Below are 27,952 nucleotides of genomic sequence, written 5' to 3'. Positions count from 1 at the left end.
ATCAAAGTCAATGTAAAACAAAACAACGTTGAATGACTTGCTAAATTCGGTCCTCACGTAGCATTTAGAGTGAGTTGCCCCTCAGCCATCTATCCTCTCGAATGTTTTAGTTTAACGAACGAATGACGTATTTCGAATTGTTGTTGAAATAACCCTTGCTTGGGTACCATAGATATCTGTATTACCCCTCCACCTCGATCCGGTCAACTCCACCAAGTGTTACAATTTCGAAATTTTTCGGCTATAGTTCCTTGTACGCAGATAATAGATATAACTTTGTAAATAGTCGACCGTTACCGACAAGTGTATACATTTCTTTTTTTCCCTTTGTTTATTTAATTTTATTTGGTTTCCATTGGTACAAGGACGTGCGCATGAGATTCAACATATATCTTAAATGTGTACTAATTATTGTGTTGAAAAGAAAACTGTGCATCGAGCATTTCATGGCAGTGGTCGCTTTAAAGACGTAGGGTTCTTAGAAGGAGATTCAACAGATAAACTTCTTTGAAACAGACAGTGTCTTTTACTGCAACACCGAATCACCAGTGACGCTAAAATAACAAACTCAGCGCGCACTTTCTGCTTGGATGCTATTTGTTTTTTCAAAGTGAATGCGTGATTGGACATCTATTTAGTTAAAAAATGTTTTGGCTAGATGCGTCAAGCACGTGCATCGTGCCTTATCATTTTGAAGATTGATTTACGTTCCTCGTTTGTTAATATGAGCAAAGAATGATGTTTTACGTTTCACGATATGTTTTTAATTAGGCTCGAACATAGTGTGCGTTACCGACTTATTTTAGTAGTCCTCTGCCTTCGAAATTGCCCTGTTCCTCAGTTATTGTTTTCCCATCTACAACAGAAAATGACGTTGTTTGTCATTGCTGTGCAGTTAACTCAGCATCTTTATTTTTTCATAACAACGGTGATCCTTCTAAACCTTATGTTGCTCTACGTTATAAAGTCTCTTTCAAAGGCTATCCTTATGGTTCAATAGGGTTAAGATCAACGAATGCTTTCCGTTCATTTGAATCTTCATGGTCCTCACACAGTGGCTCCTACATTTTGCAGCACGTGCCTCAACGATGCTACATCAATTCAAAGTCTACGTTGACCACTATGGTTTTCAACAGAGTGTGGACGGACACAAATATTTACATTTTGGGCCGTTTGTGTGTGTGTAAATGATGTTTAAATGGAAGTTTTTTATGGAAATGCGTAGTTGGCTAACGAGTGCCGATCTTTTGACAGACCCACGCCATATTCGCGCATGACTTTGTTGAATGTCAGTTAGCAATGAATAGTTTGCGCCGCTAAATGCGCACGTACTCAGTGTCAAGTGTTGTTTGACATCGGGTGCCGTTTAGAGTCTAATCTCCACAAGACATTTTCGGTTCTAATGTAAACATTAAACATAGTGTCTTATTGGGTGGTTTTTTTCCCCGAAATCAACTTACAAATGACGTACAGAATCAAACTGATAGTCTTAATCATATATCAGTTGTATGCAATGTGGCATGGAAAGGGAAGTTTTGTTGATTTAAACTGGCCATACGTAACTCGATGCCCATGCCACCCAGTTGCCACCAATGCCTAGCCATCACAAAATGGAACTTGTATAATGACGAAATGATTCTCTTTTCCCGGGCTGTAATCATAAACTTTTTATTAGGGGTCTCTTCCTTATAAATTTTGCCACGGTATCCAGACTATCGGTATAAGCTCTTAACATTTGTGTAAGGAAACGAATCTGACTGTAGTTGCAAAAGGAAGTTAACAAATTTAATTGAAAATCTTTCCTTAAAACGATGTGGTACAAAATGACGTAATTATCGACTTCAGAATGACTAGCTTTGAAATAATATCGTATTTATAGACAGATAATAACCTAGCAGATGTTAACCTTTGCGTAGCTATTTTCGGTTCAATCTAGTTCAATTTGCCGAATCCAAAAAATCCCATTAGCTTTCTTTTTTAAATATAAAACTGATCTTAATAGCTTAGTCTTAACTTCGGGAACTCCCATTCTATATCGTATAATTAGTTCCAGTATCTTCCGTAACCCTTGCCGTCGCCTTGTGCTAAATATTAAGGTAATTTCATACATACAAAGTTTTGTATCAGTCATAACAAAAACAGTCTGTTACAGACGTAGGCAAGGCGTTTATTCGATATTCATCCAAAGCTTTGGGTTCGGAGTGTTGTGTTTGTTATGGCAAATGATTCTTCGTATTTAGCCTAGGTTTTATCAATTTAAGAGGAATAGTGTAACCAGTTGTTTACGTTCAAGTTCGCACAGACTCTCGGTCCATGCCCCATCTTTTTCAAAGTTTTCCCTGTATAGCCTTTTCTTTTTGTTCTTGGAAAACCACATAAAAGATAAGCGTAACGCATAACGTTTGGTCTTACATAACACTTCAAAATTAGTTCTTAGTAAAAGCTAAATAGCGTGGCATAAGCAGTTCGAAAAGTTAACGATTTTCGCAGAAAAAAGAGATAGCAACAGGCATTCACTTGGATAGGGTTAGCAAAATATGACGCATTGAAAAGGTAGGGTAAGAAAGAAAAAAATGCAAATCATGTTGTAACCAGCTCGTCGTTTTCTATTGGGCAGTGTTTCTCCGTTGTCAAAAATTTTCAAAAGAGGAGAAAGGGTGATCAATGTTCACCGTGCCTTTGTTCGGACGCCAGTATTAAGTTAAAGATCACAGTGTCTGCACGTGCCTGTGTCATTTATCATGTGGATAAAAGATAAGGTTTTCTCTCTCGGTCTCTCGCCAGGTAAACAAGTTCATTAGTAGTAAATGACATGCAATTTGTACTAAAACAATTTTCGGGCGCGCATCTAAAATTGAACTTAGCAATATTAATTGGCAGTGTTTTCTTTATCCATTTACAACAATGTACTAGTAATGTTTACAAGTTGTTGAATTAGATAAATCAATTAGATGAACAGCATTCGATGGTGTTAAGAATTAGTCCTACTACATTATCAGCGGACGACACGCACCAGCGACGACAATGACCTAATTACATAATATCTATGTTATTTTTATGCAAATGATGTATTATCGTAAATTAAAAATCAGCGCAAAATAAAACCTTGCTTCGCAATGCAGGTGCCCCGATCACACTTAACATTTATAGGTGACACTGTTATCGTGTACTATTCGACGGTACTGTCCGAGTCTAGAGTGAAAACTTTCCTCTTCTTTCACGCAAGGCAACTGCGTAGAGATCCACTTGGAACAACTAACCACGCCTACAACGAATCAACATCGCGTTAAGACACCATCACGGACGCGTATATAAAGGGGGCACCAACCATCTCTTCCGATCAAGTGTTGGAAATCATCCACAGCTCTCTACCTACCCTATTCCAAGAGTTTTCATTCGCCAACTTTGTCTCTTTGACAAATTCAGTTGCATTTCATTTTATCGAAAAAACCCACAAGGTAAAAACAAAAATCATGAAGCCGGCAGGAATTCTTACCAACGTGTTCCTCGTCCTCGGTGCTCTGACGATTGCCGGGGCAGCCACTCTACCATTCCGCAGAACATCAATCTTCAGGGTAAGAATTTTCTTTTTACCTTCAAAATTTTGTAATAAATAATTTCTTGGGTTGGAGAATTTTTATTGTGGAGTAGAATTAAAGTGAGACACAGCAGTTTTTCAGTTGAGAAACGTATCAGACTATTACAGGGGCTTAAAGATAATGCATCGTCCGGAAATTCTTGTTTTTGTTATTCTATCCCTTCCGAAAGTAAAACGACCGGAAACGTAGATAGGGTTGTTTATTCACGAAATTGGGGCGTGCAAAGATGGCTCATTCTTAGAAAGGGTATATAAGAAAAACAAGATTTTCTGCTCCTTGTGTTTGCACAAAGAATAACGTTCAAATGGTATATAGTGACAGGCGATCTAACTAATGACATGTTTTCGCCAAATCTTGCGTACATCATCAGTTTGCTGCGTGGCACACGAGAAAAAAAATGAATGAATCGTTAGTGCGTGGGTTTACCATAGGAAACAAACGTTGCTCGTTGAATCCAATTTCATTGAGGTCATTTTTATATCTTGTTTTTCTTTCAAAAATAACAGGATAGCGAGACCCCGCGACGCCACTACGAGGAATTGATAGCCAGCCGACAGATTCGCAGCAATGATTTCGGTAAGCGATATCGAGTTTTGCGTTCATTTTTCATTGACTCATTTGAGGTAACGGTTTCTTTCATAGATTTCGCAGCTGACGATGAAATCAAAACTTCTTCGACAGTGGAACCTGCTGGAACGTTACAATTTCATGTTAAACCACCTTCCCAGATGACTGTTGCCATGAACGATCGTTTAGAGTTGCTTTGCGATGTGTCTGGTTCACCACCTCCCGCTGTATACTGGTTGAAGAACGGCATGCCCATACCTGAGGTACGCTTAACACTTTGCCGATCATTTTGCGGGTGAATTAATAATGACGTCTTTTGTTTGCACAGTCTCCTTTCGACAGAGAAGAAGTTGAGGAATCGACAAACAAAATCCTGGAAAGTGAATCGCTGCTGCCAACAAGAGGTTTGGCTTCGACAAAGTCCCGTTTAGTGATCGACTGTGTTGATGGAGAAGCCGAAGCAATTTACACATGCGTGGCTCAATCAATCAAAGAGAAAATCGTATCCAGCACTTACGTCCACATAGAAGGTAAACGAATCGTTTAAATCATTCAAATTTGGTATTAATTTTTCTTAATTTTCAAAAATGTAGGTGAAGCCCCTTATAACGAGACGACGTGCATGCTCAGGCATGAAACGTATTCGTTACCTGCTACCGTCTTTATGTGGTCTGGAACTTACATCGACCTGGAAGGCAAAGGTGCGCTCTTGCTGTGTCGCGCGGTGGGCAATCCAACTCCAAAAGTCTCGTGGTACATAGAAGACGAAGATCAACCCATCACCACTGGAGCCCAATACCAGGTATGAATCGATCGCAATCTTTCGCTCTTGACTAGGCATTCATTAAACCCGTCGTTTTATTCTAAAGGTCTTACCTAGCGGCGATTTGAAAATTCGCCATCTTCGCTGGAGTGAACATATGGGTCTATTCAAATGCCGGGCAGAAAATGAATTTGGAATGGACCAATCGACCACATTCGTTTATCCAGTCGTGGTAAGATGACGAACTTGCTAATGTTGATTTTAGGAGTACTTTTTAACCAACGCTTGATTCGCATTTTACAGCAGGAGAGTTAAGTGAATGTTTGAGATCCTGTACGCGACGCAAGCGTTAGGAAATGAATCCTTCGCTTGCTTCTTTGGCCCATTTTTTGGTTTTAAGTTCTCCATATCGGAAATTTGAATCAGCCCTTGTTTCCGACTCACAGCCCGCCTTCAAGTAGGACTAACGGACATATTTTGAGTTACCAGTTTCAGTTGTAAAAACACTCTTGTCGCAGATACATCACAAAACATGTATAACATCCTGGTTTTACTGTACATTCCCGTCTTTTTGTTCGAGACTCACCGTCTTGAACGCTCGTAATTTATATTTATTTTACACATCTTCCCCTATCCCTCCCCTCAGTCAACCGGAAGGTAGACTTCGACTCGCGTTAGTTTTTACAGTATGTTTCTCATATTATCGTTCTCAACTTAAATATGTAACTTGATGTTGGCTTTGAAATTGCAGATATATATGACATACACTAAATGTGTCCAAATATCAATATTCGAATGAATGCAATTTCTTTTTCTCTTTTTCCGTTAAGAAACGTGAATTTGTCAAGGAGATTGCAACATAGAATTGACCGGGGAGCAAAGTTTTCATCCGGTGTTGAATATCAGAAAGTTCTTGAACTTTTGCTTTTTCTTTTTTATAAATCAAAGCAGGCCATCGCATCCTAAGTCTTTAAGAAGAAGCCAATAGCGTCATCTTCTGGGAATGAACGTCTAAGCTTCAAGGTATTTCATTGAAACATTATGAAAGTGGTACGTCAACAACATCGTTCTTAAAAATAATTTAGGACACTTCATGTGGGACATCAGACTTAACCCAGTCATTTACGTAAGTTTCTTATCCTATTTGATAATTCTCTTATGGCATCAGTTTATGTAGTTGGGTAGCGCCAAGAACACATTCTTCGTTCGTCAAAGAAGGGTTCTAAGAATTTTCCAAACAGAAAGTTGTTGCGTTACGTTCAAGTCCAACTTATTCTATGAATATTTTACATTTCAAGTACAAGATGAAAGCTTCGCGTGTTGCAGAACTTACCATGTTCATTCCGACGTAGAAAATCAGTTGCGAGGCCCTAACTAAGTTAGGTTTAGAAAATACAATAGTTTTTAAAAAATCACGTGACAGAGCGCAAACCAATTAAGCCGTGATATTTCCATCACTTGACGACCTCATCAGTTGGCAATTAAGGCATAGGTTTCCCGGAAGATGCGCCTAACATAGAAAATGAAAATGTGTTGCTTTGACGTTTCAAACCGGATGACCTAACGATCCGGAAATGAGTGCAACCTTGAAACGCGTGCAAAAATGTAGTATAACTAGCAAGTGACCCGTCTCCGCGTTCGATTGTCGCTCAGTAGATGAAATCGAACGTTCTCGAATGTCACAACTCCATAGTATTTTCACCAAAATGTGAGCTCTTTAACTAAGACTGTTTTTAGTCGTACTGCGCAAAATCGAATCCTTGACTTACGTAACAGTTTTGAATGTGTAGCCTAAATACATTTTTTCCCTTGATTGCGACAATTTCGTTTAAAAAAATGTGCGTCTCAGACGGCATATGTTTAATGACCCTATCCTACCAACCATATGGTTCTTCAATTTCTATTTACGATTGGTATTTAGTTTGTCTTGAAAATAAATGTCCAATCCGCGCCTTTGATGAAACGCGGCATGCATGATATTTTCCTTATTAATTGTAAACTTTATACACTGTGTACGTTATAGGGATCACGTGCCTCCTTTCGGAATTTTCGGACTTTAGATTTTCAAATATTTTGAGGACAAAATCGGTTTGTTGATTACAAAAAATGGACAAGGAAAATGTTTATGCGACCTCACAACCGCGAAGGAATGTCTAAACGATGCATTAGATTATTCATGCGGCACGAAAAATCGGTTCGGTTGCCAAAAAAATTATTTCAGGACTGTCTAGACCAAATAAACAGTTTTGCTTTTTATGCGTCAACTGATTTTACGTTGGTCTCTTCTCAGCTTTCAGTAGTTTCTCCCTGTCTTGGTCTCACCGTTTGGGAATTTTAATATCATTGCGTTTACTGATTTTCTTTAAAGCTATGTTGACTCGCGTTATAAAAGTCTAAAAACAATTCGATTTTAAGTAGACTTGGCAAGGTTTATCTGGATGTTAAAGGATAACAATCTACTGTGTATCTCTCCGTCGGTGCAAACAGTCGTATCCTAAGCAAATAAAACAGTGTCCCTTATCAGCAATCCACTTGGACTGCTTCACACGACTTTGGGCGATTAGACGCCAGATTTTCATACTGGAAAGGTGGCCTGTTTAATAGTAACTATGTAAGTAATTACGCAACACTAATTGTTCTTTTCAAAACATGCAAAACGTCGGATATTCATTTTTAAAGTTTCCAGAAATTTTAGAATTTTATCGAAACGACCGTAAGATGGCAACTCCCGCAAACGCTGTGAATAAAAATGCCAATGAAAACGGAGATGCATCAATCAGGTTAGAGATTTTATCGCAAGTCAGTTACAGCATTAACGCGGACCTTATAAGAAAAACCCGTCCACGACCACATCAATAACAAAGCAAACCAAAATTCAATTATTACAGGACAGCTTTCCGAGAAGTTGTTGAGGGCCATCGCAGCGGTTTTATCCCAAGAGCAATCATCCCAATTGATGACATAGGAGAGGTTCAACCGTCCAGTTATGCCCCGGGAGAGAAAGAGCTGAGATGCAAATTGGCATCGCTTTACAGACTGGTTGACCATCTCGGCTGGTCCCAGGCGATTTTTAATCACATCACTGTAAGCGAAGGTCAAAATTATAAAAATGAATAAGTAATAGACAATTTTGTTTTGTTAAGGTCAAAGTGAGTGAAGATGATCAGCATTTTCTCTTAAATCCTTTCGGATTGCTCTATCATGAAATCACTGCTTCATCATTAGTTAAGGTCGATGTACAGGTATAGCCATGTCCTAATTAATGACACTGATTCCCTTGATTAACTTTTTTTATCCCACCAATCAGGGTAACATGATTGACAGTGGCTCAACTTATTTCGGTGTGAACATTCCCGGCTTTGTTCTCCACTCTGCTGTTCATTCAGCGCGCCCGGATGCCAAGTGTGTCATCCATATTCACCACCCCGCCTGCATCGCTGTAAAAAAAAAAAAAAACATGCCCCACGCTTTTGACCACCGTGTTAGACACAAACGTGTTGTTAATTTTTCTTTTTTTTTATAGGTAGCCTCCATGAAATGCGGCTTCCTCCCGGTCAGCCAGGAGGCTGTTCTCGTCGGCAATGTCAGTTATCACGATTTTTATGGCGTTCTGGTCGACAAAGCCGAGCGCGAAATCATCGTTAAAAATTTGGGCAACAATAATGTATGTACACGCCTATAGCCGTAGGCGGCTATTCGATAATCCCGTTTGGACGATATGTTTTTTAGATTATGTTCTTACGTAACCATGGCTTGGTCGTCGCTGGTCGCTCGGTGGAGGAAGCTTTTACCCGTGCGTATCACACAGTGTTGGCTTGTGAGGCGCAAATTACGATGATGTCAGCCGGTATGGAGAACCTGATTATCGTTTCAGAAGAGGCCAAGCAACGTTCCATGGTACGAGACCGCAAACTTATAGTTTTAAAAATTTTTATGACTTCTTGTTTCCTTCGCTTTATTACTAAACCGATTTCGCTTGTTTTTGTGGCTGGCTCGTGTGTGTGTGCATCGTACAGGAAGTAGTTCGTCGCGCTCAACAAATGATAGAAGATGGCGCTCTCAAAGAGAAACAAGGCCAGGTAGATACAAAGAAGGCGATGCAAGTCAGGTGGAACATAGGAGACCTCGAATTTGAAGCTTACATGCGGATGATGGACAGTGCCGTGAGTGCTTCCTTATAAGGAATTTTTTTAAAAATTATAATAATTAATTTTTGCTCTTAAAATATCGACATGGTTTTGTGCTTTTAAGGGCTATCGAACGGGATATCCATACCGTCTTCCATCCGTCAAAAGACCGACCGAAAATTAATATTCTTGCTGCTCACGCATGCACGGTGCAGTGACACACGCGGTCTGCCGTCACGGAAGATGGCAACCCACAACTTTTTTCTTTTTTTTTTTTTCCTTTTTATTGTTGAAATTTTTCTTTTTCATTTTGTGTTGTTTTAGACACTTTACTCGGTCTCGTGTAACTCAGACCTGGATTAGGGAAGTCTACTATGCTATTACACAGAGGGTAGAAAGGTCGGCGGGTATCATGTGCGCTTTAACCGTTTCACAAAAAGAAACGAAACTATTCGCGGATGCAGACAAGTTGTAATGCCCTTTATTAAAGCGGCAAATCACCCGTTTATTTTGTCTACGATTTGCACGGTACAATCTAAAATTCATTAATTATCGACATTATTACACATGTCCTCAAACGCTGAAAAGGTCAGTCTGTTGGACCGATTTAACGGTAAGTGTAGCATTTTTTTTTCAATAGCGATTTTAGAGGACAAAAGCGTAATAATCAAATGCTAATTAGCAAGAACAGCGGTCGATGTGAAAGTCATCTAACGCACCCGAAAATGTGTTTTTGCCTTTTGTTGAAAGGCACATAAAAATAGTTGGTCTTCAAAATGTCTTCTTCAAAAAATGAACAATCGTTCTTTTCCAGCTGTTCGGTTGGTTGTTTTCCTTTTCCAGTTAACGGGAAAAATGTCACGCATGTTTATGAAGCTAGACTTTCTCAGACGCCCGAGGGCTTTAGCATAGGTCGAAGAGCTGTGAGCTCGATCCTCATACAAAACATTTTGTTATTACCGGTACGTCAAACTTTCCATTCGTATGGTAACAGCTAAAAGAGACAAGATACATTCATATTTTACCTCGGGCAGTGTCGAGTGCACGGGCCACGAAGTCAGCGATGACGAAGAACGGTTGCCACTTGAGCAAACGCATCGGTACGTTTGTCTTTATTGAACAAACAACAACTAGTATAAAGTGGCTAACTAGTCTGGATTACATATCAGTCTTTTTGACACTTTTGATCTTTCACTCTTTCTTCCTCTCGTTCTCCGTTTCTCCTCATTTGTTCTCAATTACCGACCGTAGGGAAACGTCTTAGGGTATCAAATTTCAATTATTTCCAGTTGAATGCATGCTGACTAATAAAAAATGATAAAAGAAACACATGAATGGTATTTTTTTTTCCTCCCTCTTCATCCTGTTTAGCTTTTCTGCTCACAGGACGCGCGATGTGAAAAAATACGGCGAGCTGGCAACGGCGCCGCCGTTCATTTTTTCCACTCCTTACACTAGTGCTTCGACCGGCCGCCGCGAGTCGAGGCAGAGAGTCGAAGACTTCTGGACTTGTGTTTTGTTGATTGTGTGCCTGCAAAAAGGTAAGCTATCTATTCATTCACCAGCTTTATCGTTCTCGAGTGAGCATTACCGATTGCCAATTAAGGTCCCAGTGCTATTCATTTGCAAAAATTCGCGCTATTTAGCTGTGTTTTCTGTCGGCGTCTGTGGCCAGTGTAAGTGTGTGTCGGCTGCGTCGGCGGCACCCGATGTGCCATAGCCTGCAAGAGGGGTAGGGAGATGCACAGCAGACAGGACTTGGGTGTGTCCCGTGCTCATCACACCCGAGTTTTGTTCTCTCGTTTCACTGATTGCTCTTTTCCTTGGTCCCGTAATTTCTCTTTCCGGTATATTCAGTGTTTTTTATTCAATCGACCATAATCGTTTCACATTGTGTATCTACGTGTGTGTTTGTGTGTGTATGCCTACGTGTGTAAGAGAAAGAGGGAGAGAAAAAAAGGTGCCCTTGTGTGGGGAGTGATTGTTTAGCTCAGGTTTTTTATCAGTGACGGATTGCCAAAAGCACTTTCAGAAAAAAAAAACCGGTGCCATAAGCTGTGTTGATGACACGCCTGCGGATCGAGTGTAAATGCTAAAATTTTTTAAAAAGAATTCGATTATTTTTTTCACCCATCTCCAATGTCAAACTGGAGACTTATCGTGCTTTTTAAAAAGAATGCCAACGCTTCGTTGTCACTACACTCGTTTCACCAATCTGGCTTGCTCTCTCGCGGGGCGATTGTAGTTTCCAATTTTTGAAGTTTTCCGGTTTTTATTTTTTAAAGTGCGTCTAGTGAGGAGAGGAAAGGGGAAGATTATTATCTAGCTAGCCTTTTTTCTTCCCCTTTTGCATTTAGATTTCGTCACAAGACATCTGGAGAGTGATGAGGGAAGGGTTAATGGCCTGCGTATGTTATTTTCTCATTCCTGCACAATTGTTCTTCCTTGTTGTTCTCAGAAGACGACCGCAAGAGTATTCCATGGTCGTCTGCTGATATTTTGGTTTGATTACGGTTGAGTCTCTTTGATCACTATTGTTTACTATAGATCCCCATCAAACTATCATTACTCGATTAAGGTCGAACTAAGTCAGCCAACCCAATTTGCCCTTTTCAATATGTGTAACCACGCCAGTTATCGTCGCTTGTTATTGACCAGCTTAATTACCAGAAAAACTAATCAAACCTCTTTTTTTTTGCGCCTATTGTTTGTTTGAAAGAATGATATAAGCGCTTATCTGTACAAACTGGAACCAGCCCAGCAACAACAAAAAAAAAAAACCTCCATTGTTTGAAAGTCTCCACGTCAAATGGGCATTTCGTGTCGCCCTTATAAACAAATGCGAGGTAGGAAAACGACGCGGCGATTATTTCGTCAATATCTCACTCCTATATTGCCCACCCTATTCCTATTACTAATGTTATCCAACTGCTACTGTTTCTCGTTTTTTTCTTTTCTTTTTGAAATAACATAGGGAACCCGTTCGTGAAAAAAGGGAAGCTCATAGGGTGTGTAAAGGGAGTGGGTGAGACACGGGGCACACAGTATGCGTGTGTATGTGTGTGCAGGAGTGTACTGAGTTGTCTAGACAACGCTACGAAAGGAAGCCTTGCGTGATCCGACTTGTTTTTTGCTTTGGAAAATTCGTACAGACGCCCTATGGAATAAGGGAAAGCGGCAATTCGGTTCGAGGATGCAGATAGGAATGGAAGCCAGAGCCCCGGAAAAAGCTCATTGTGTTCGCCTTGCGGAGTAACGGGGGAATAAAACGAAAGAGAAAGATATCCACACAAAAAAAAATTGGGAAAAAAAAAAAAAGACGAAAGATGGGCAGGCTGCCCAGTTCCAGAACGTCTGGCTGTAGCTAGCTTTTAAGCGTGACGTCACCGGCGTGATACCAGAGATGCGCATTTTTTTACCCGACTGGCTTTAGGCAGTTTTTTTCTCACTCTTTTCTGGAAAGAAAAAGAGAACAAGAAATTCAAAACCAGCTGTGTATTTCGCTCGTCAAGAGGGAGTTTTCCATTTTACTTGTGTGGGTGGGAATCAGCACCGTGAGAGTGCGAAAAAAGCTGCCTACACCTCCTCCTTCGTCTCAAGGAGTGTTTTCCGTGTGGCACGTTCCCCTTGTGTCTCCTCGCGGTTGCAGTTGCGCCGTTGACCGTATCGAGATATAAATAACCCGTGACATCAACTCGGGGCACCCTTGAGGGGGCCATTGCACTGGTCCGAAAGCAAAAAATAAAAAAGAAGAACCTAAACTATGAAATGTTTGGTATTTTTCCTGTAGCATGGGAAAAGTGACTTATGGGAAACACTCTGCCAAAATGGTAAACACATTTAATTTCCATTTTGTCTTTTTGTTTTTCCTCTTTCCCGACAGGTAGCGACGATTGATATATTTTTGACCCAACGTTTGTTGTGGACCGACCGCCGACAGGAGCTTCGTTTATTTTGCCAGGACTAAGAAGAGGGGCGATAAAACAGCTGGACACAGAGAGTGCCGAAACAAGGTTCCAACAGAATGGCAGCCGAAGCAGCTACAATTGCTGCTGAACAGCAGTTAAACGGCTTGGATGAGCAGCACAACGGTTGCGAATTTGACCCCAACGCTGTGGTCGATGAAGACGATTTAAAGAAATTGAGACCGCCCGATATCGATGCCGACGTCCGAGACATGGAACGCCGACGTCGAGTTGAAGTCATGATGGGCAGCAGGACCTTCCGCGACGATTTGGAGAGGATCGTCGACCAGCAGCTAAGAGAGGGTGGCGCCGCCGGACTCTTTGCCCTTCAGCAGCACATTTCAGACCTGACCGGAATGGGTAATTGCCCCCCCCCCTACTCCCTTTCTTCATAAATTGTCACAAGTGCTAATAAAAAGACATATCGATTTTTCTTTTCCACCTTCCTGGATAATAGGGACCCATCGGGGGTTGGGCGGAGGCGGCGGTGGAGCGCGCTGTGTAATCCCCATCAACGATATTAAAGGCGTGGATTTCCCCAGTTACGTCAAAGGAGAAAAAATCATGCGTTGCAAGTTGGCAGCCCTTTACCGACTGGTCGACCTCTTCGGATGGTCGCAATCCATTTACAATCACATTACGGTACGCGGCCACGGCAAGACAGTCTAGCCAACATTAATATTTTTTTTCCCCATATGTGTTTGCAATCGTCCTCTGTCATGACATAAAATGTTAATGTTTCCTTTCTCTTTGTCCGGCTAGGTTCGCGTGAGCCAAGAACAAGAACACTTTCTATTGAACCCCTTCGGACTGCTATACAGCGAAGTGACGGCCTCCTCCCTGATTAAGGTCGACATGCAGGTAAGAGATAATGCCGTGCAAACGGACTTATGCCGAATTAGTAGCGCCATGCGACGCGACGTTTGATCGATCTCCTGCTCACGAACCCATACTTTTGTTTTGTGAATTTTCTTCCCCCGTTTCCTTTTTCTAGGGCAATGTGGTCGACCCGGGAACAACGAACTTTGGAGTCAACATTGCCGGTTTCGTCCTCCACTCGGCCATCCATGCCGCGCGCCCGGACGCCAAATGCGTCGTCCATGTTCACCATCCAGCTTGCGTCGCTGTGAGTGACTCAGTTTTCTTTTTTATGATGGATGAGCGATGACTGTCTTCGTTTCCATCTCGGCCGTTGTTTTCCCTATTTCTGATTGGCATTCCTTGTTGTCAGGTCTCTGCCTTGAAATGCGGGTTCCTTTCCGTCAGTCAAGAGAGTGTGATGATCGGCGAAGTTAGCTATCACGACTACTACGGAATCTTGGTGGATCCCGAGGAGCGCGATACGATCGCACGGAATCTCGGACCCCTGAACAAAGTATGTCAAGGAGCCGTTTGCGCCTCCGCCGTCACTTCCAGGTCATGGTTCAGTTCTAAATACGGGATTGCTATTCTTGCAGGTGATGTTTCTCCGCAATCATGGCCTAGTCATTCTAGGCGAGACCATCGAAGAGGCGTTTTCACGCGCCTGCAACACGGTTCTAGCCTGCGAAGCCCAAATCCGCATGATGCCAGTTGGCCTCGACAATTTGATCATGATTTCCGATGAAGCTAAACGCCGGTCACAGGTACAATTGAATCAAACCAAAGAGACAAATAAGAAGCTTTGTAAAAAGAAAAAAAATCTGAATGAATCATAGGAGGTAGCTAAGCGCGCCAACGAATTCGCAAGAGCCGGACGCAATAACGTTCAGTTGGCTGGAGTCGAAGGCGAACAACCCGAACAAGAAGAGGTCAAAGAGAAACCTCGAACCCGCGAGGTCAAATGGCGACAAGGCGACATGGAGTTCGAAGCTTACATGCGGATGTTGGATAACTCTGTAAGGCACGCTTTCCGCACGACTGACTTGATACACAATTTTTTAATCGCATTTTCCCCATTCATAGGGATACCGAAGCGGATATCCTTACCGCGTCCATTCAGTAAGAACGGAGCTTCCAAGACAGAAACACGATGTCGAAGTTCCGCCAGCAGTCTCGTCCTTTGGTTACATGATTGAAGAAGACGAGCTCTACAAAAATAGGTATTTTGCTCGAGCGTTTTACGTCGTACCATGAACTGACGACTGACCTGGTTCCAATTTTTCTAGTCCACTCAGGAAATTGCTCGACGGACGTCGCACCTTGGACAAGAATCGCTGGATCAACTCTCCAAACGTCTATCAGAAAGTGGAAATAGTCGAACAAGGCTCTCAGGATCCCAAGAAGATCACCAAGGTAGTTTGATCCCCACAACGCTCCAACCCTTAAAAACACATACACGACAGACAGACAGACAGCAAATAGAATCCATAAATGCTTGACAGTAGAAACTTAAACGCCTTTTTTTTTTTAAACATTAACGATCTTTTGGTCCCCGAACCCTTTAATGTTTCGCCTTTTCCTATTTTTTAAACGGCAAAGTGGCAAAAACGTTCTGCAGTCCTTATTGGGCTTCATTAGATTGCAAAATGCGTCTTCTTAAATGCATCATCGGAATCTTGTGACGCATCCGTGTGTCTCCGTTCCTCTATTTTTTGTCTGTTACGTAGAATCTCTTTTGTAAGAAGGCAACTCTCCTAGTCTTTATCGTCTCAATTTTTGATTTGCATTTTCCTCTCTTAATTCCTAGCTCTGATGTTGGCGATAGTAATCAAATTTTTTAGCCGGCTCTACTCAAGAGTTTCAGTCTTATTTTACTTTTTATCCTTCATTTGCATGGGCTGGTTTTAATACACGCTGGCTCAACACTAACATTGTTTTTGACCTGTCGACTTTGTCCTTACAAAACCGTATCTTTTAATTTTCATACGAAAATAGCTAAACTAAATCGTGGCAATGGCATTGGATTTTAAATAGGAAATCGGGGTTTTTAGTAAAGATGTTGGTATTGATGTCCTCGTGATAGAAAATGTCCTTTGTAGTTATGTTTAATGATCACGAACATTTGGTACGATGATTTAACTTTATTTTTATTTATTTTTTTCGTCTGATTCACGATGATTGCAGTGGGTACCCGATGGCTCTCCGACTCACAGCAGCACTCCGGTCAAACTGGAGATTGCCCACCAGTTTGTACCGATGGGCACGACATCGAAGGAGTTTAAACAGAAACAAAAGCAGATCAAAGAAAACCGTCGTCAAGGTGGCATCAGCGCTGGGCCCCAGTCGCACATCCTGGAAGGAGTCAGTTGGGACGAAGCTCAAAAATTACAAGTATACACGTCAAATGCAACTTTCGCTAAGACTTGGAAGTAAATTCTTTTGATAACGAATGATGGCTGGACAGGACGCTAATACAAGTGGAACTGGCGATCATGTCGTTGTCGTCGGTGCAGCATCGAAAGGCATCATCCAACGTGACTTCCAACATCATGCAATGGTCTACAGGTGAAACATAAGCATTTTTCTTTCTCATTTTCAACTGGTCACGTTCATATATTCCGAAATTTAGAACTCCTTACGCCAAGAACCCTTTCGATTCCGTCTCAGATCAAGAGATTGAGGAGTACAAAAGACAAGTAGAGATGTCTCAGAAGGGTATTTCAGGTAAATTTTCTTTCATTTCTTTTAATGGAAAAGAAATGTGAAAGGCTAATGATGTTGTTATCCATTGCCATATTGCAGAAGAGCACGAGGTGAGTTACTCCACTACGGAGGCTCCCACGATGGAGCCTCTTGTAGCCGAGTCAGTTATCCTCTCTGCCAGTGGCGAGCCCGTCCGTCCCGAACGGAAATCACCCACATCGCCACGACCACTCAGTGACGACGAAGGTATGTTAGTTTTACATCCATCATCTAATTGTCCAGTATGGGGAAATCTTCGGTGGCGGCCAATTCTATTTTGTTATTATCGTTCTTAATTTTTCATCATTGCTTATTAGCATTGCCGTATTTTCCTCTTGATTTCCAATTCAGTTTCACTGTTTTTTGTTCTCTTGATTTTTATGTTTGTCTTTATACGTGTTGGGTTTCGGGGGAAAAAATTCGTTGAGTAGCAAGTCCTCGAGTAGTTCAGGTGGCTGTGAAACACGTGCCGCAGGAAGATCACGCACAACGTCAGCTTCTCCCGTCAGACGGTTAGTTTCCTTTTTTTATTTTTCTTGTTGTCTTTCTTTTTCTGTTCTCTGTTTGTTGATCCGGAATTAGTTAGCAAGTAATCTAGTCGCACTGATGCATGCACTTGCCTGATGTCACGACCAGAATTGGGAATGCACATGATGAATGAATGGGTGTGGTGATGACTGCTTCATGTCGTTATGTGTCACTGCATTTAATCATGAATCCAGCCAAAAAAACTTAGCTCCTTTTTTTTTATTTTCATTTTTTGTTTGCGTTTGTCGTTTTATCTAAATCCATTTGCCCTGGCAGAAACCACAGGGGCTGAGTCGCCCGAACCTTTTGTCGAGCGCTCGAAATCCGCCCGCCTTCCGCGTGACGGTGAGTGATGAGTCTGTTTCTAACTTTATAACCTTACTTGATTATAGCATGGCCGTCTAGCAGTGCGGCATATCCAATTTGCTTTTTTCCTGCTGTCAATGTAACGTACATAATTTTTAAAGAAAGCTTGGCATGCAAAATTATTGACCAGAAATTCACAGCTTTTTAAAAAAAAAGAAGAAAACTTATTTCTACATTAAAAATTAACGTGAATTTCTAGTCGAATTTCCTCGTCAACTACAATGTTAAATTATTCTTTGTGTGGTTTTTGCTTTTTATTCGTTGTATTGTTTTGATTTCAATTTTTTTGTTGTTGTGTTGGGCCGGTCGTTGGACTAGGGTCGGGTGATGCTTGGGACATGTTCAAGCGTCGCTCATGGTCGCTGGGCCGCGAGAAAAGGAAGCACCAGAATAAAGGTTTGCTGTCCCAATTATAGCCAGTCTCTCTTAACTTTTGCCTCGCTTGTGATATCCGTTTGGTTTGCTAACGTCTTTAGTTGTTTAGTTATAGATAGTTAATAGTTCCTGTAGTCGAGCATGTCCTTAAACCATGTCTAACGTTTAAAAAAAAAATCCTTAGTAAATGCCTGTCACGTTAGGGGCAGGCCATAGTCAAAATTATTCATGCCATGTTACTGATGGATCAACTACCACTATTAATCTTCTGTTTTGCGTTGAGGAGTAACGAACACATTTAACAGAGTCTTGATGAGGTTTAACTACTGAGGTGAACTTGGAACAATTATGATTGTAATGGTGCGAATGACCCGAATGGCAACTCGTGCCTGTAACACACCCACTGACATTGATAGTTTCGCCGAGAAACACGATTAAGCTAACAATTTTGTTGAAAACGTTTCCGCAGGTGGTGAAGTGAACGGCGATGAAATTGACAACCCACAGAGCCAGGTGTCGCAGAGTAGCCGTGACGAGTCGTCGGCCCGAGACATGTCGACAGAAGATTCACCCTCCAAGTCTAAGGATAAGAAGAAGAAGAAGGGATTGCGAACACCCTCTTTCCTCAAGAAGAAGAGTAAGGAGAAGAAGAAGCCAACGCCGGAAGTTTGAACAACTACATCGCTTTTTGTACGTAATCTATTCAAAGAATTCGACATTTTCTATTGAATCTAACTCTTTGTTTTTTAATGTTTACAGGCTTTCAATGTCGGAAATAATCTATGAATGAGAAACAAACTCTTTGGGACTCTTTTGGGGACAGCACTGCCACTCGAGTGTCGTCGGGTTTTTTTTCTCTTTTTTTTTTTAAAACAAAACATGAATAATCTCTTCTATATACTTCAGCTACTCTCCAGTAGTCCTCCTTTTGGTTTTGCGTCAAGTATCTTAAAAAACTAATCCGCCTTGCTTTAGATTGGAGAAAAGAATGATGTTTGGTTTTAGTCTCTATCTCCGTTACACTCTCAGACCAGAATCTCTTGATTCGATGAGGATTGTGGACGAAAAGCACGTTGCAGAAACTTTTATTTTAAAAAACAAAAACTCTTGCTTCTTTGTACCACCATCTTCCGCCCCACTACGCTACCCGGTAGACAATAATTGGAGATGTCGCGCGCTGCAATTGTGTAAAGAACGTAGGGGTCTTTGGGAAATCGGCATAAACTTTTTTTTTTGCTTAACAAGTAAGATCGAGACTGAATATGTAATGGAACCAAACGGGATGTGACGTGGCGTGGTTTTCTTGATAAGGGTCGATTTCTCAATCGCAGTGCGAGGTGCTTTTTTCAATTCAAAACCTAAATCCTGTGGATTGACTTGATGTTAATACTTCGTTTTAATTTTCTTCTGCCGTCTTCTTCAACACTATTGGCTTCCCTCCTTTTGTTTCGAGTCAGTTGTGTCTATCCTAAAATTCCCTTGTTACTGTAGTACTAATTCATCCGTGATGTGGGACACTTACTTTCTCCCCAATCCTCAGATTTGACGATTTTTGTCCCCAATGTAGCACACATACTCCAGCTGTTTTGCTACCTTATTTATATTTTACATTTTAAATCTGGCTATCCCCGCCCCTCACCTTTTCCGTCAATTTCTTTCTTTTTTTTATTACTTTTTTCTAGATTTGTTAAAAGCGTTTTTGTTGGTTTGGTATGCTTTTTTTTTAAATTGTGGAAAAAAAGGTAGCTTGGACACACATGCCAGCTTTACCAGCAGCTTAACAAAAAAAAATCTCTTTGACTACCGACTTTTCTTCTGGTATGCAGTTCCGTGTCATTTGAAATCGAACGAAAAGTGTACTATTATGTATCACTATATACCTGTACTGCACGTGGCGCCCTGGCCGAAAAATTATACCTTAATCTGAATGTCCACAGAACGGGTATTTATTTAAATCATTTGAAACTTTACAATTCAATTTGACATAGGTTATCAATCAGACAATGCTGGATTTGGAAAGTAAAGACAATCACTTATTCATGTTTACTGAGTAAGAGCCTGTGGTAGGGTCTTTATTGATTTGAAAATTATCTGTTGACAAACCAAAAGGTTTTAGAAACATATTCCCCAAATCTTTCATTTTTCCTGCATTTCAATATAAGCCATTAAGAAAAATAATTCTTGACAAGAAGAATACCCAGCACTTACCAAACATTTCTTGCTTTAGCTTTTCTGTCTGTTCTTCAATACGTCTAGGCAAATATGCCAAAGCAGAGTTTACTTCCACATTGTTAGGCTCTAGTTTATGTAATTCTTTGTAGTCTGCTAGAGCCTTGTCAAGTTGATCAACTTCTTCATAGAGTTTGGCTCGACGTAATAGAGCTTTAATATACACAGGGTTTAGGTCAACAGCTTTTGTGCAATCCTTTAAGGCACTCTCAGTTTTACCCTAAAAGTGAAAAGTGAAGAAAAAAAAACAATAGATTGGTTGTGAGAATAGGAAGCCTTGAAAGGAACCTGAGTTATCTGTACCTGTTTTGCTTTTGCAGCTGCTCGATTATTGTACAAAATTGATCTTTCTACTTTGAAGGAAAAGGGACACAGTTTCAAGGCTTTTGAGTACTGCTGGCATGCTTCGTCATGGTTTCCATTTCTGAAAAATTCATTCCCTTTTTCTTTAACATCTAAAACTTCTCGTTTTCTTTCCTAAGAAATGTGGAAAAGAGATATATATCTATATATATTTTCCCAAATAACTCTTAACAGTTACCTCAATTTGTTCGTTGCTTAGAGCCAGTGTTTCATTATGTGCAACATCTTCAGAATCAGATTCATCTGAAACATTTGGGGAATCTTTTCTAGAGGGTGGCCCCAATGCATCTTCAAATTCTAATTGATCTTCTTGTTCTGATTTCGAAGTTATCACCTTTTTACTCGTCGTCTCAAAATCTTTGGTCAAATCCTCGATTATCTTATCGTTTGTTTCCGCCATTTAATTTGATTGCTGAGGAGAAATTAAACCATTAGCATGCACTCCCTATTGTTTTTAAAACTATGACATTTATTTGCCACCTGGTGCACATTCGGCAAACCGTCTCGAACATTCGACGGTTTTTCAAGCAAAGCTGCGTAAATATTTTCTTATATAAAAAAAACTAAAAATAATTGTTTATTTGAAAAAATAACTTTGTCATTCTATTTTATAAAAAAGGGTCTTGAAAATAAATTTGTAATGACACAATTAACAGAATGAAGGACAGTTTCTCTTTCTGATGGATTCCAAACCTCTTCCAATGTTTGACATTTGACAAAAATAAATCAATACATTTCTCACAATGAGCTATTTGAAAGGGGATGAATAATACTCTTCTTCCAAATCATACAAGTCAGCTGCTAGGTCATCTCGTAGTGCCATAAGTTTTCTGTCAGACTCCTGTTGCATGGCCAGCATGGAACGGGCACTCTGTCCAATGGCTTCATTGGCTGAGGGAAAATCATTCAGAATCAAATATTGTTTTAGATCAGTCACTAGCTTCATCAAAGACTCTCCAGCTCTTACCTTGAATTCAAATGAGATGTAGATGTGAAGATGCCAGCATTTATGGTTATTTTTTGCTTACTATGTTTGAAGCACGTACAAGCATTTCAAAATGGTCTTCTTCACACTGTGTCATTCTGGAAACCTGAGTTTCCTCTTCCACGCGAGCGAGTTTGATTATTTCTTGAAAAAAAGGGGGAAATTTTAAAAATATTAGTGCATAGTTCGGCTTTACAAGAATCGAATTCGTACCGCTGAAATTGTCCAACAATGATTTTACATCATCTTTCAACCTTTTGTTGTAGGATTTTAGTAGAGCTTCCTTGCTTTGAGGTAATGCTCGTTGAGCCATTAAGACAAACAACGGAGTAAACAGGCAGAGCAAGAAACAATTTCAATCTTTTCAAATTATCACGCAGCCGGCACGTCCAATTCAAGTCGGCAATTCTCAAGCAGACGCAATTGGTGGACGTTTATTGTTGGTGCTACGTCTGAATTCTGCCGTTTAGGAACACCCTGTCTCCAAGAAACGTGGTTCGGGAGCCATTTCGTTGTTGAAACGCCAAAAATAGGGTCCAACTCCAAATAAATAATTTCCTATGGGTGTGGATTTTTACATGTATATGAAATATTTTGAAAATGCGAAATAAAGTCGGGGCGTTAATAGCACTTCGGATACACCCGAGAATCATCCAAAATCAGCTGGATGCCGACATCAGCTGGCAGAACAAGATCAGCTGAAACCTGACTGTACATGTTTCGTGGGTGCTTGTAAGACCATGGACATTTTAGAAATTATTTTTGAAGGTACGTTTTTTAAAAATAATTTTATTATTATTGTTTCCTTAAAAAAGTTTTGTCAGAAGAGAGAGAGCTTTAGCGAGTACACGTCCTAGAAAGCAAATATGGATCTCAAGCCATGCTACAGCAGAAAAATCCAAGTTGAAGCCTCGATCCTCGTGAGGACAAAATAAAATTAGGCAATCCATCACAGTGGTGAATCGTTCGTAGCAACCATTCAGGTGATGTTGAAAATTTTTCTGTCACAGAGCACAGTGCCACCACAACAATATTAATGGAACTTCATTACAAGGGTGAATGTTAGTTGACACATAAGCTTGTTAATTGACTCAAAATGTGTCCCTGAATGTGAGTATGTATGTTTTACAATATTCTTAGTAGTCATTAGATATGCAGGTATATATATCTATTTTTTCATAGGTGATGAGTTGAATTTTTTCACAAGACTTCGTCGGTTGTGCATCCAACAACCTTTGAAATTTTGGTTGAAATCCGGTTCCGGGTCTGAATCTCCTACCTTTTTGTAGACCACATTAAGGTTATTTGGTTTTGCCAAATTTGCAATCTGCTCATCTTCAAAATTCAATGTATTTGTATTACAGTTGGATAATGCCAAGTAACTAAAACTTTCTTGAAATCCTACAGGGTAGCTTGTTGTTGAATGATGATCCGAGTATTCTCCATCAGCATTAGATATCTTACATTGGTAATCCATTTTTGGTATTTGGTTTAATGTTACATTATTTACCTTTTCATCTTCCTGCCCGTCACGCTAAACATTGTTGACGGAGAAAATACTGCGGACAACATTTAGGTCTCGTACGACAGAAACATTCACGTCTTCTTACTACCGTCAGATTACCTACCTTGTCTTCCTGTGCGTAATGGAGAAGAGTCACTGGTCTCAAAAATATTGAAACTGTTTTAATATCATTTATTCTTATCTGTAACTTTTATAGTCTGCACGCATGACTGATGCACTGGTTTCGAGGTTGTGGGCAAGTGAAAGAGGATCGCAAAAAAAATCGCCATCTCTACTACAGGCATTTTTGTATACATTTATTTTGTTTTTTTTTGCCATTGACCAGCCCCAAAGCATGTTATATTAGTAAATCTCAAATGATGGAGTGCCAACAAGAATTAAAATGCCTAATACGCGGGTTTGATGGCTATTGCCATGAAGACTGCCGAAGCTGGCCATCTTACGGAAACCTAGAAATGGCGTGACTTCCACATCAAACATGTATTAGGTACTTATCAGTTTTCGGTCAATCGATAAAGTATTTGTAATGACATTATTTTGCATTTACAGAATTTTAGTGGAGGAGTTTTTTGTTAAACATGCTCCGCCTACACAAAAATGTTCTGTTCAGAGCCTCATACTATGGTTTTCATTTCCAATTTGTATGTTCTTTCGCAAGCGTGTGCCAGAAGTTTTATATGGGTGCCAAACAGTGTACCTATGAGTCATGTAAGTCATATGAGCAAGAATTTTTGTGCTTAACGGTTTTTTTTTCTGTTCTTAAAATAGGTTAATAGTAACACTGGATCTGAAAAGGGTCTTGAATGAGGCGAGACACTGAATAAATTGTGATGACTAACGTAACGGATGACATGGAATTTATATACTTTATTCGGATTCCCATACGGTATTTAATATTTAAAAAATTCAAGTGCATATCTGGGCTCCCTTCCTTTCCGTAGCCCCGTTTCCCCTTGACTCGTAATAAGCCCGTAGGGGGTCATGCCCCTACTGTACGGTATATATAAAAACAACATATACCGAGGTTTGGAGGGCTCTGGCCGGAAAGGGGACGTGGGGTGCCGCTTGGTCCGATGATGTGTTCACGGAGGGCGACGTGGCTACCCACAAATCCGAACTAAAGGTTAATCGCTCCTGTAAAAATGTTCCAAATCTTCAGCTCTTCTTCCGGCTTCTCTTAGCCAATCACCGGGTAATCTCCCCGGTGGGTCAACAAGGCAGTGTCTCCCCCTGCCTGGGTTGACGGCAACTTTTGAAAGGGCTATTGTGCCTTTTTAAAGTTGCAAAAATAATTGTAATGTGCAGAGAATTGTCAATAAAATTTTTTTATAAAATATTTTTTGCAAAATTTGTTTCTTTCATTGTCTGTGTTAGCTGTGTTCACACATTACATTTATCAGCTTTTTTTTTCATTTAGCTTTCTCAATTCTCCTTTATTGTTTATGCCACGTTTAATGGTAAGCATTGTTTCCTGTAAGCATAGTTTATCTGTGAGCATTCAATTATTATCCAGGGATCGAACCCTAGATGTTCGGCATTCCTCGCCGATGCTTTACCAATGAGCCATGAATCATATGCTGTCAACATGGGTTTTTTCTAGTCACTTGCGGACTTAAATTTACACTTTGAATAAAACTGAAATGCAATACTGCAATATTATTTTCTCCATTTAGATGTAGATTTTTATACATCTAGTAAGGTTTGAACCCAGGGTAACAGTTATCGCAGCTGAATGCTCTACCACAGAGCTATGGACCTTATAAAAGCAATATAAAGATAAACATATACTTGTGAAAGACTGCATAAACATCCTAGACGATAACATATGATATGCGATAATAAAATATTTAGAAATATCTCGTGGCTCAATGTTAGAGCATCGGCGTTGCACGCTGAATGTCTGAGGATCGATTCCCATTCCAGTAAAACAATATACAAATACAAAATTACTTCAGAAAATATCAAGGTATTACACGTTGTTCCTTGTCTAAGTTCATGAATTCAAAAAGTGTAATAAATAATAATTGAATACTTAAAGATAAACCACTGGAAACATTGTTTACCATCAAAGGTGACAGAAACAATTAAAGCAAAGCAAAAAAAAAAGTTGATAAATGTAATGTGTGAACACAGCTAACACAGACAATGAAAGAAACAAATTTTGCAAAAAATATTTTATAAAAAAATTTTATTGACAATTCTCTGCACATTACAATTATTTTTGCAACTTTAAAAAGGCACAATAGCCCTTTCAAAAGTTGCCGTCAACCCAGGCAGGGGGAGACACTGCCTTGTTGACCCACCGGGGAGATTACCCGGTGATTGGCTAAGAGAAGCCGGAAGAAGAGCTGAAGATTTGGAACATTTTTACAGGAGCGATTAACCTTTAGTTCGGATTTGTGGGTAGCCACGTCGCCCTCCGTGAACACATCATCGGACCAAGCGGCACCCCACGTCCCCTTTCCGGCCAGAGCCCTCCAAACCTCGGTATATGTTGTTTTTATATATACCGTACAGTAGGGGCATGACCCCCTACGGGCTTATTACGAGTCAAGGGGAAACGGGGCTACGGAAAGGAAGGGAGCCCAGATATGCACTTGAATTTTTTAAATATTAAATACCGTATGGGAATCCGAATAAAGTATATAAATTCCATGTCATCCGTTACGTTAGTCATCACAATTTATTCAGTGTCTCGCCTCATTCAAGACCCTTTTCAGATCCAGTGTTACTATTAACCTATTTTAAGAACAGAAAAAAAAACCGTTAAGCACAAAAATTCTTGCTCATATGACTTACATGACTCATAGGTACACTGTTTGGCACCCATATAAAACTTCTGGCACACGCTTGCGAAAGAACATACAAATTGGAAATGAAAACCATAGTATGAGGCTCTGAACAGAACATTTTTGTGTAGGCGGAGCATGTTTAACAAAAAACTCCTCCACTAAAATTCTGTAAATGCAAAATAATGTCATTACAAATACTTTATCGATTGACCGAAAACTGATAAGTACCTAATACATGTTTGATGTGGAAGTCACGCCATTTCTAGGTTTCCGTAAGATGGCCAGCTTCGGCAGTCTTCATGGCAATAGCCATCAAACCCGCGTATTAGGCATTTTAATTCTTGTTGGCACTCCATCATTTGAGATTTACTAATATAACATGCTTTGGGGCTGGTCAATGGCAAAAAAAAACAAAATAAATGTATACAAAAATGCCTGTAGTAGAGATGGCGATTTTTTTTGCGATCCTCTTTCACTTGCCCACAACCTCGAAACCAGTGCATCAGTCATGCGTGCAGACTATAAAAGTTACAGATAAGAATAAATGATATTAAAACAGTTTCAATATTTTTGAGACCAGTGACTCTTCTCCATTACGCACAGGAAGACAAGGTAGGTAATCTGACGGTAGTAAGAAGACGTGAATGTTTCTGTCGTACGAGACCTAAATGTTGTCCGCAGTATTTTCTCCGTCAACAATGTTTAGCGTGACGGGCAGGAAGATGAAAAGGTAAATAATGTAACATTAAACCAAATACCAAAAATGGATTACCAATGTAAGATATCTAATGCTGATGGAGAATACTCGGATCATCATTCAACAACAAGCTACCCTGTAGGATTTCAAGAAAGTTTTAGTTACTTGGCATTATCCAACTGTAATACAAATACATTGAATTTTGAAGATGAGCAGATTGCAAATTTGGCAAAACCAAATAACCTTAATGTGGTCTACAAAAAGGTAGGAGATTCAGACCCGGAACCGGATTTCAACCAAAATTTCAAAGGTTGTTGGATGCACAACCGACGAAGTCTTGTGAAAAAATTCAACTCATCACCTATGAAAAAATAGATATATATACCTGCATATCTAATTACAACTAACAATATTGTAAAACATACATGCTCACATTCAGAGACACATTTTGAGTCAATTAACAAGCTTATGTGTCAACTAACATTCACTCTTGTAATGAAGTTCTGTTAATATTGTTGTGGTGGCACTGTGCTCTGTGACAGAAAAATTTTCAACATCACCTGAATGGTTGCTACGAACGATTCGCCACTGTGATGGATTACCTAATTTTATTTTGTCCTCATGAGGATCGAGGCTTCAACTTGGATTTTTTCTGCTGTAGCATGGCTTGAGATCCATATTTGCTTTCTAGGACGTGTACTCGCTAAAGCTCTCTCTCTCCTGATAAAACTTTTTTAAGGAAACAATAATAATAAAATTATTTTTAAAAAACGTACCTTCAAAAGTAATTTTTAAAATGCCCATTGTCTTACAGCACCCACGAAACATGTACAGTCAGGTTTCAGCTGATCTTGTTCTGCCAGCTGATCTTGTTCTACCAGCTGATTTTGGATGATTCTCGGGTGTATCCGACGTTGCCATTGGAATATTTCGAGACGGAGAACTACTAGGACATAAATTGTTTTTGCATAATAAAGGAGGAGAAATAGAAAAAAAATCCATACCAAATGATGCAGAAGGATCATTTACTGCTTTTGAACGAATTGAATTATTGAAAAAGAATGTTGTAACTTAAATCTAACATTAAGACATCATCATTTACACGTAGTGAAAGCGTCTGCTACAATAGTGACACAGCTATGAGTATACTTCATTTACTCTCAGTACCGTTCCTAGATGTCGCTATATAATCGAAAAATAATCGCGATTAAAAATTTTTATATTTAATCGCCGATTTCGATTATTTTAAAATGATTTGATCGCCGATTAATAGTTTAATCGAAAATCGCAATCGCGATTATGGCAGGTCTGGCCATAGCCTTACCACTTTTGCCATAAGAATAGTCGGCCTTATTATTTAGTCGGGCTTAAGAAATGTTTACTGACACTCGTCGGAATTGATTGAATAATCACAGATTATTGGGGTTATTATTTTTGAAATGAACGTAAAAAAACGAAACAATCAAAT

The 27,952-nt window shown here is 40.0% G+C and overlaps 5 protein-coding genes and 2 long non-coding RNA genes across 15 annotated transcripts; 4 read left to right on the top strand and 3 right to left on the bottom strand.

Annotated features, from left to right (window-relative positions):
• Window positions 1-3,329: 3,329 nt before the first annotated feature.
• LOC130694225 (neural/ectodermal development factor IMP-L2-like) lies at window positions 3,330-5,711 on the top strand. Its single transcript, XM_057517323.2, has 6 exons — window positions 3,330-3,575; window positions 4,106-4,429; window positions 4,495-4,696; window positions 4,760-4,968; window positions 5,036-5,161; window positions 5,233-5,711. Exons 1-6 carry the CDS (start codon window positions 3,474-3,476, stop codon window positions 5,242-5,244), a joined length of 975 nt encoding a protein of 324 aa, XP_057373306.1. The 5' UTR covers window positions 3,330-3,473; the 3' UTR covers window positions 5,245-5,711.
• A 1,688-nt stretch (window positions 5,712-7,399) lies between these two features.
• Window positions 7,400-10,383, top strand: LOC130694189 (alpha-adducin-like). Of its 2 annotated transcripts, none has more exons than XM_057517320.2 (9): window positions 7,400-7,540; window positions 7,625-7,709; window positions 7,818-8,013; window positions 8,073-8,171; window positions 8,237-8,368; window positions 8,453-8,593; window positions 8,659-8,826; window positions 8,946-9,092; window positions 9,181-10,383. In XM_057517320.2, exons 2-9 carry the CDS (start codon window positions 7,648-7,650, stop codon window positions 9,238-9,240), a joined length of 1,005 nt encoding a protein of 334 aa, XP_057373303.1. In that variant the 5' UTR covers window positions 7,400-7,540; window positions 7,625-7,647; the 3' UTR covers window positions 9,241-10,383. The 2 variants fall into 2 exon arrangements, with proteins under 2 accessions (XP_057373303.1, XP_057373304.1); XM_057517321.2 differs by having other exon boundaries at window positions 7,497-7,540; window positions 7,616-7,709.
• A 61-nt stretch (window positions 10,384-10,444) lies between these two features.
• On the top strand, window positions 10,445-18,903 carry LOC130691492 (protein hu-li tai shao-like). Of its 6 annotated transcripts, none has more exons than XM_057514452.2 (19): window positions 10,445-10,597; window positions 12,940-13,381; window positions 13,479-13,663; window positions 13,784-13,882; window positions 14,016-14,147; window positions 14,253-14,396; window positions 14,479-14,646; window positions 14,719-14,898; window positions 14,966-15,102; window positions 15,169-15,295; window positions 16,067-16,273; window positions 16,347-16,447; window positions 16,512-16,606; window positions 16,685-16,831; window positions 17,056-17,136; window positions 17,429-17,497; window positions 17,837-17,914; window positions 18,363-18,583; window positions 18,653-18,903. In XM_057514452.2, exons 2-18 carry the CDS (start codon window positions 13,081-13,083, stop codon window positions 18,563-18,565), a joined length of 2,454 nt encoding a protein of 817 aa, XP_057370435.1. In that variant the 5' UTR covers window positions 10,445-10,597; window positions 12,940-13,080; the 3' UTR covers window positions 18,566-18,583; window positions 18,653-18,903. The 6 variants fall into 6 exon arrangements, with proteins under 6 accessions (XP_057370435.1, XP_059352718.1, XP_059352717.1 ...); XM_059496732.1 differs by lacking the exon at window positions 10,445-10,597 and adding an exon at window positions 10,857-11,141; XM_059496735.1 differs by lacking the exon at window positions 17,056-17,136.
• A 641-nt stretch (window positions 18,904-19,544) lies between these two features.
• LOC130691383 (tetratricopeptide repeat protein 1-like) lies at window positions 19,545-20,951 on the bottom strand. Its single transcript, XM_057514334.2, has 4 exons — window positions 20,664-20,951; window positions 20,426-20,599; window positions 20,102-20,342; window positions 19,545-20,038 (listed from the first exon to the last, which is right to left on the bottom strand). The coding sequence occupies exons 1-4, from the start codon at window positions 20,883-20,885 to the stop codon at window positions 19,923-19,925; spliced, it is 753 nt and encodes a 250-aa protein (XP_057370317.1). The 5' UTR covers window positions 20,886-20,951; the 3' UTR covers window positions 19,545-19,922.
• Window positions 20,952-21,104: 153 nt separating this feature from the next.
• LOC130691448 (mediator of RNA polymerase II transcription subunit 22-like) lies at window positions 21,105-21,911 on the bottom strand. Its single transcript, XM_057514401.2, has 3 exons — window positions 21,684-21,911; window positions 21,514-21,614; window positions 21,105-21,452 (listed from the first exon to the last, which is right to left on the bottom strand). Exons 1-3 carry the CDS (start codon window positions 21,781-21,783, stop codon window positions 21,234-21,236), a joined length of 420 nt encoding a protein of 139 aa, XP_057370384.1. The 5' UTR covers window positions 21,784-21,911; the 3' UTR covers window positions 21,105-21,233.
• Window positions 21,912-22,660: 749 nt separating this feature from the next.
• On the top strand, window positions 22,661-23,837 carry LOC130691537 (uncharacterized). 2 transcript variants are annotated; one of them, XR_009001273.2, is made up of 4 exons: window positions 22,661-22,819; window positions 22,878-23,109; window positions 23,192-23,482; window positions 23,545-23,837. It is a non-coding gene; the product is annotated as an uncharacterized LOC130691537 (long non-coding RNA). The 2 variants fall into 2 exon arrangements; XR_009001267.2 differs by having other exon boundaries at window positions 22,878-23,482.
• A 1,748-nt stretch (window positions 23,838-25,585) lies between these two features.
• On the bottom strand, window positions 25,586-27,338 carry LOC130691509 (uncharacterized). Of its 2 annotated transcripts, XR_009001241.2 has the most exons (7): window positions 27,261-27,338; window positions 27,087-27,204; window positions 26,910-27,017; window positions 26,679-26,845; window positions 26,389-26,620; window positions 26,016-26,306; window positions 25,586-25,953 (listed from the first exon to the last, which is right to left on the bottom strand). It is a non-coding gene; the product is annotated as an uncharacterized LOC130691509 (long non-coding RNA). The 2 variants fall into 2 exon arrangements; XR_009001240.2 differs by having other exon boundaries at window positions 26,016-26,620.
• Between the last annotated feature and the right edge of the window lie 614 nt (window positions 27,339-27,952).

Source organism: Daphnia carinata, chromosome 1, assembly GCF_022539665.2.
Source record: "Daphnia carinata strain CSIRO-1 chromosome 1, CSIRO_AGI_Dcar_HiC_V3, whole genome shotgun sequence".
NCBI lineage: Eukaryota > Metazoa > Arthropoda > Branchiopoda > Diplostraca > Daphniidae > Daphnia > Daphnia carinata.
The sequence above is the reverse complement of the archived record's forward strand: the minus strand, read 5'-3'. Positions and strand labels throughout refer to the sequence as shown.

Coding starts and splice junctions, on each gene's coding strand:
- LOC130694225 (XM_057517323.2), top strand. CDS start 3,474: ATGAAGCCGGCAGGAATTCTTACCAACGTGTTCCTCGTCCTCGGTGCT. Junction 3,576..4,105: donor GCAGAACATCAATCTTCAGG/GTAAGAATTTTC, acceptor CAAAAATAACAG/GATAGCGAGACCCCGCGACG. Junction 4,969..5,035: donor CCACTGGAGCCCAATACCAG/GTATGAATCGAT, acceptor TTTATTCTAAAG/GTCTTACCTAGCGGCGATTT.
- LOC130694189 (XM_057517320.2), top strand. CDS start 7,648: ATGGCAACTCCCGCAAACGCTGTGAATAAAAATGCCAATGAAAACGGA. Junction 7,710..7,817: donor AACGGAGATGCATCAATCAG/GTTAGAGATTTT, acceptor CAATTATTACAG/GACAGCTTTCCGAGAAGTTG. Junction 8,594..8,658: donor AAAATTTGGGCAACAATAAT/GTATGTACACGC, acceptor TATGTTTTTTAG/ATTATGTTCTTACGTAACCA.
- LOC130691492 (XM_057514452.2), top strand. CDS start 13,081: ATGGCAGCCGAAGCAGCTACAATTGCTGCTGAACAGCAGTTAAACGGC. Junction 15,103..15,168: donor GACGAGCTCTACAAAAATAG/GTATTTTGCTCG, acceptor CAATTTTTCTAG/TCCACTCAGGAAATTGCTCG. Junction 16,607..16,684: donor GTCTCAGAAGGGTATTTCAG/GTAAATTTTCTT, acceptor GCCATATTGCAG/AAGAGCACGAGGTGAGTTAC.
- LOC130691383 (XM_057514334.2), bottom strand. CDS start 20,885: ATGGCGGAAACAAACGATAAGATAATCGAGGATTTGACCAAAGATTTT. Junction 20,343..20,425: donor CAGCTGCAAAAGCAAAACAG/GTACAGATAACT, acceptor TTTCACTTTTAG/GGTAAAACTGAGAGTGCCTT. Junction 20,039..20,101: donor GCTAAAGCAAGAAATGTTTG/GTAAGTGCTGGG, acceptor ATTGAAATGCAG/GAAAAATGAAAGATTTGGGG.
- LOC130691448 (XM_057514401.2), bottom strand. CDS start 21,783: ATGGCTCAACGAGCATTACCTCAAAGCAAGGAAGCTCTACTAAAATCC. Junction 21,615..21,683: donor ATTGTTGGACAATTTCAGCG/GTACGAATTCGA, acceptor CTTTTTTTCAAG/AAATAATCAAACTCGCTCGC. Junction 21,453..21,513: donor TTGTACGTGCTTCAAACATA/GTAAGCAAAAAA, acceptor TTTGAATTCAAG/GTAAGAGCTGGAGAGTCTTT.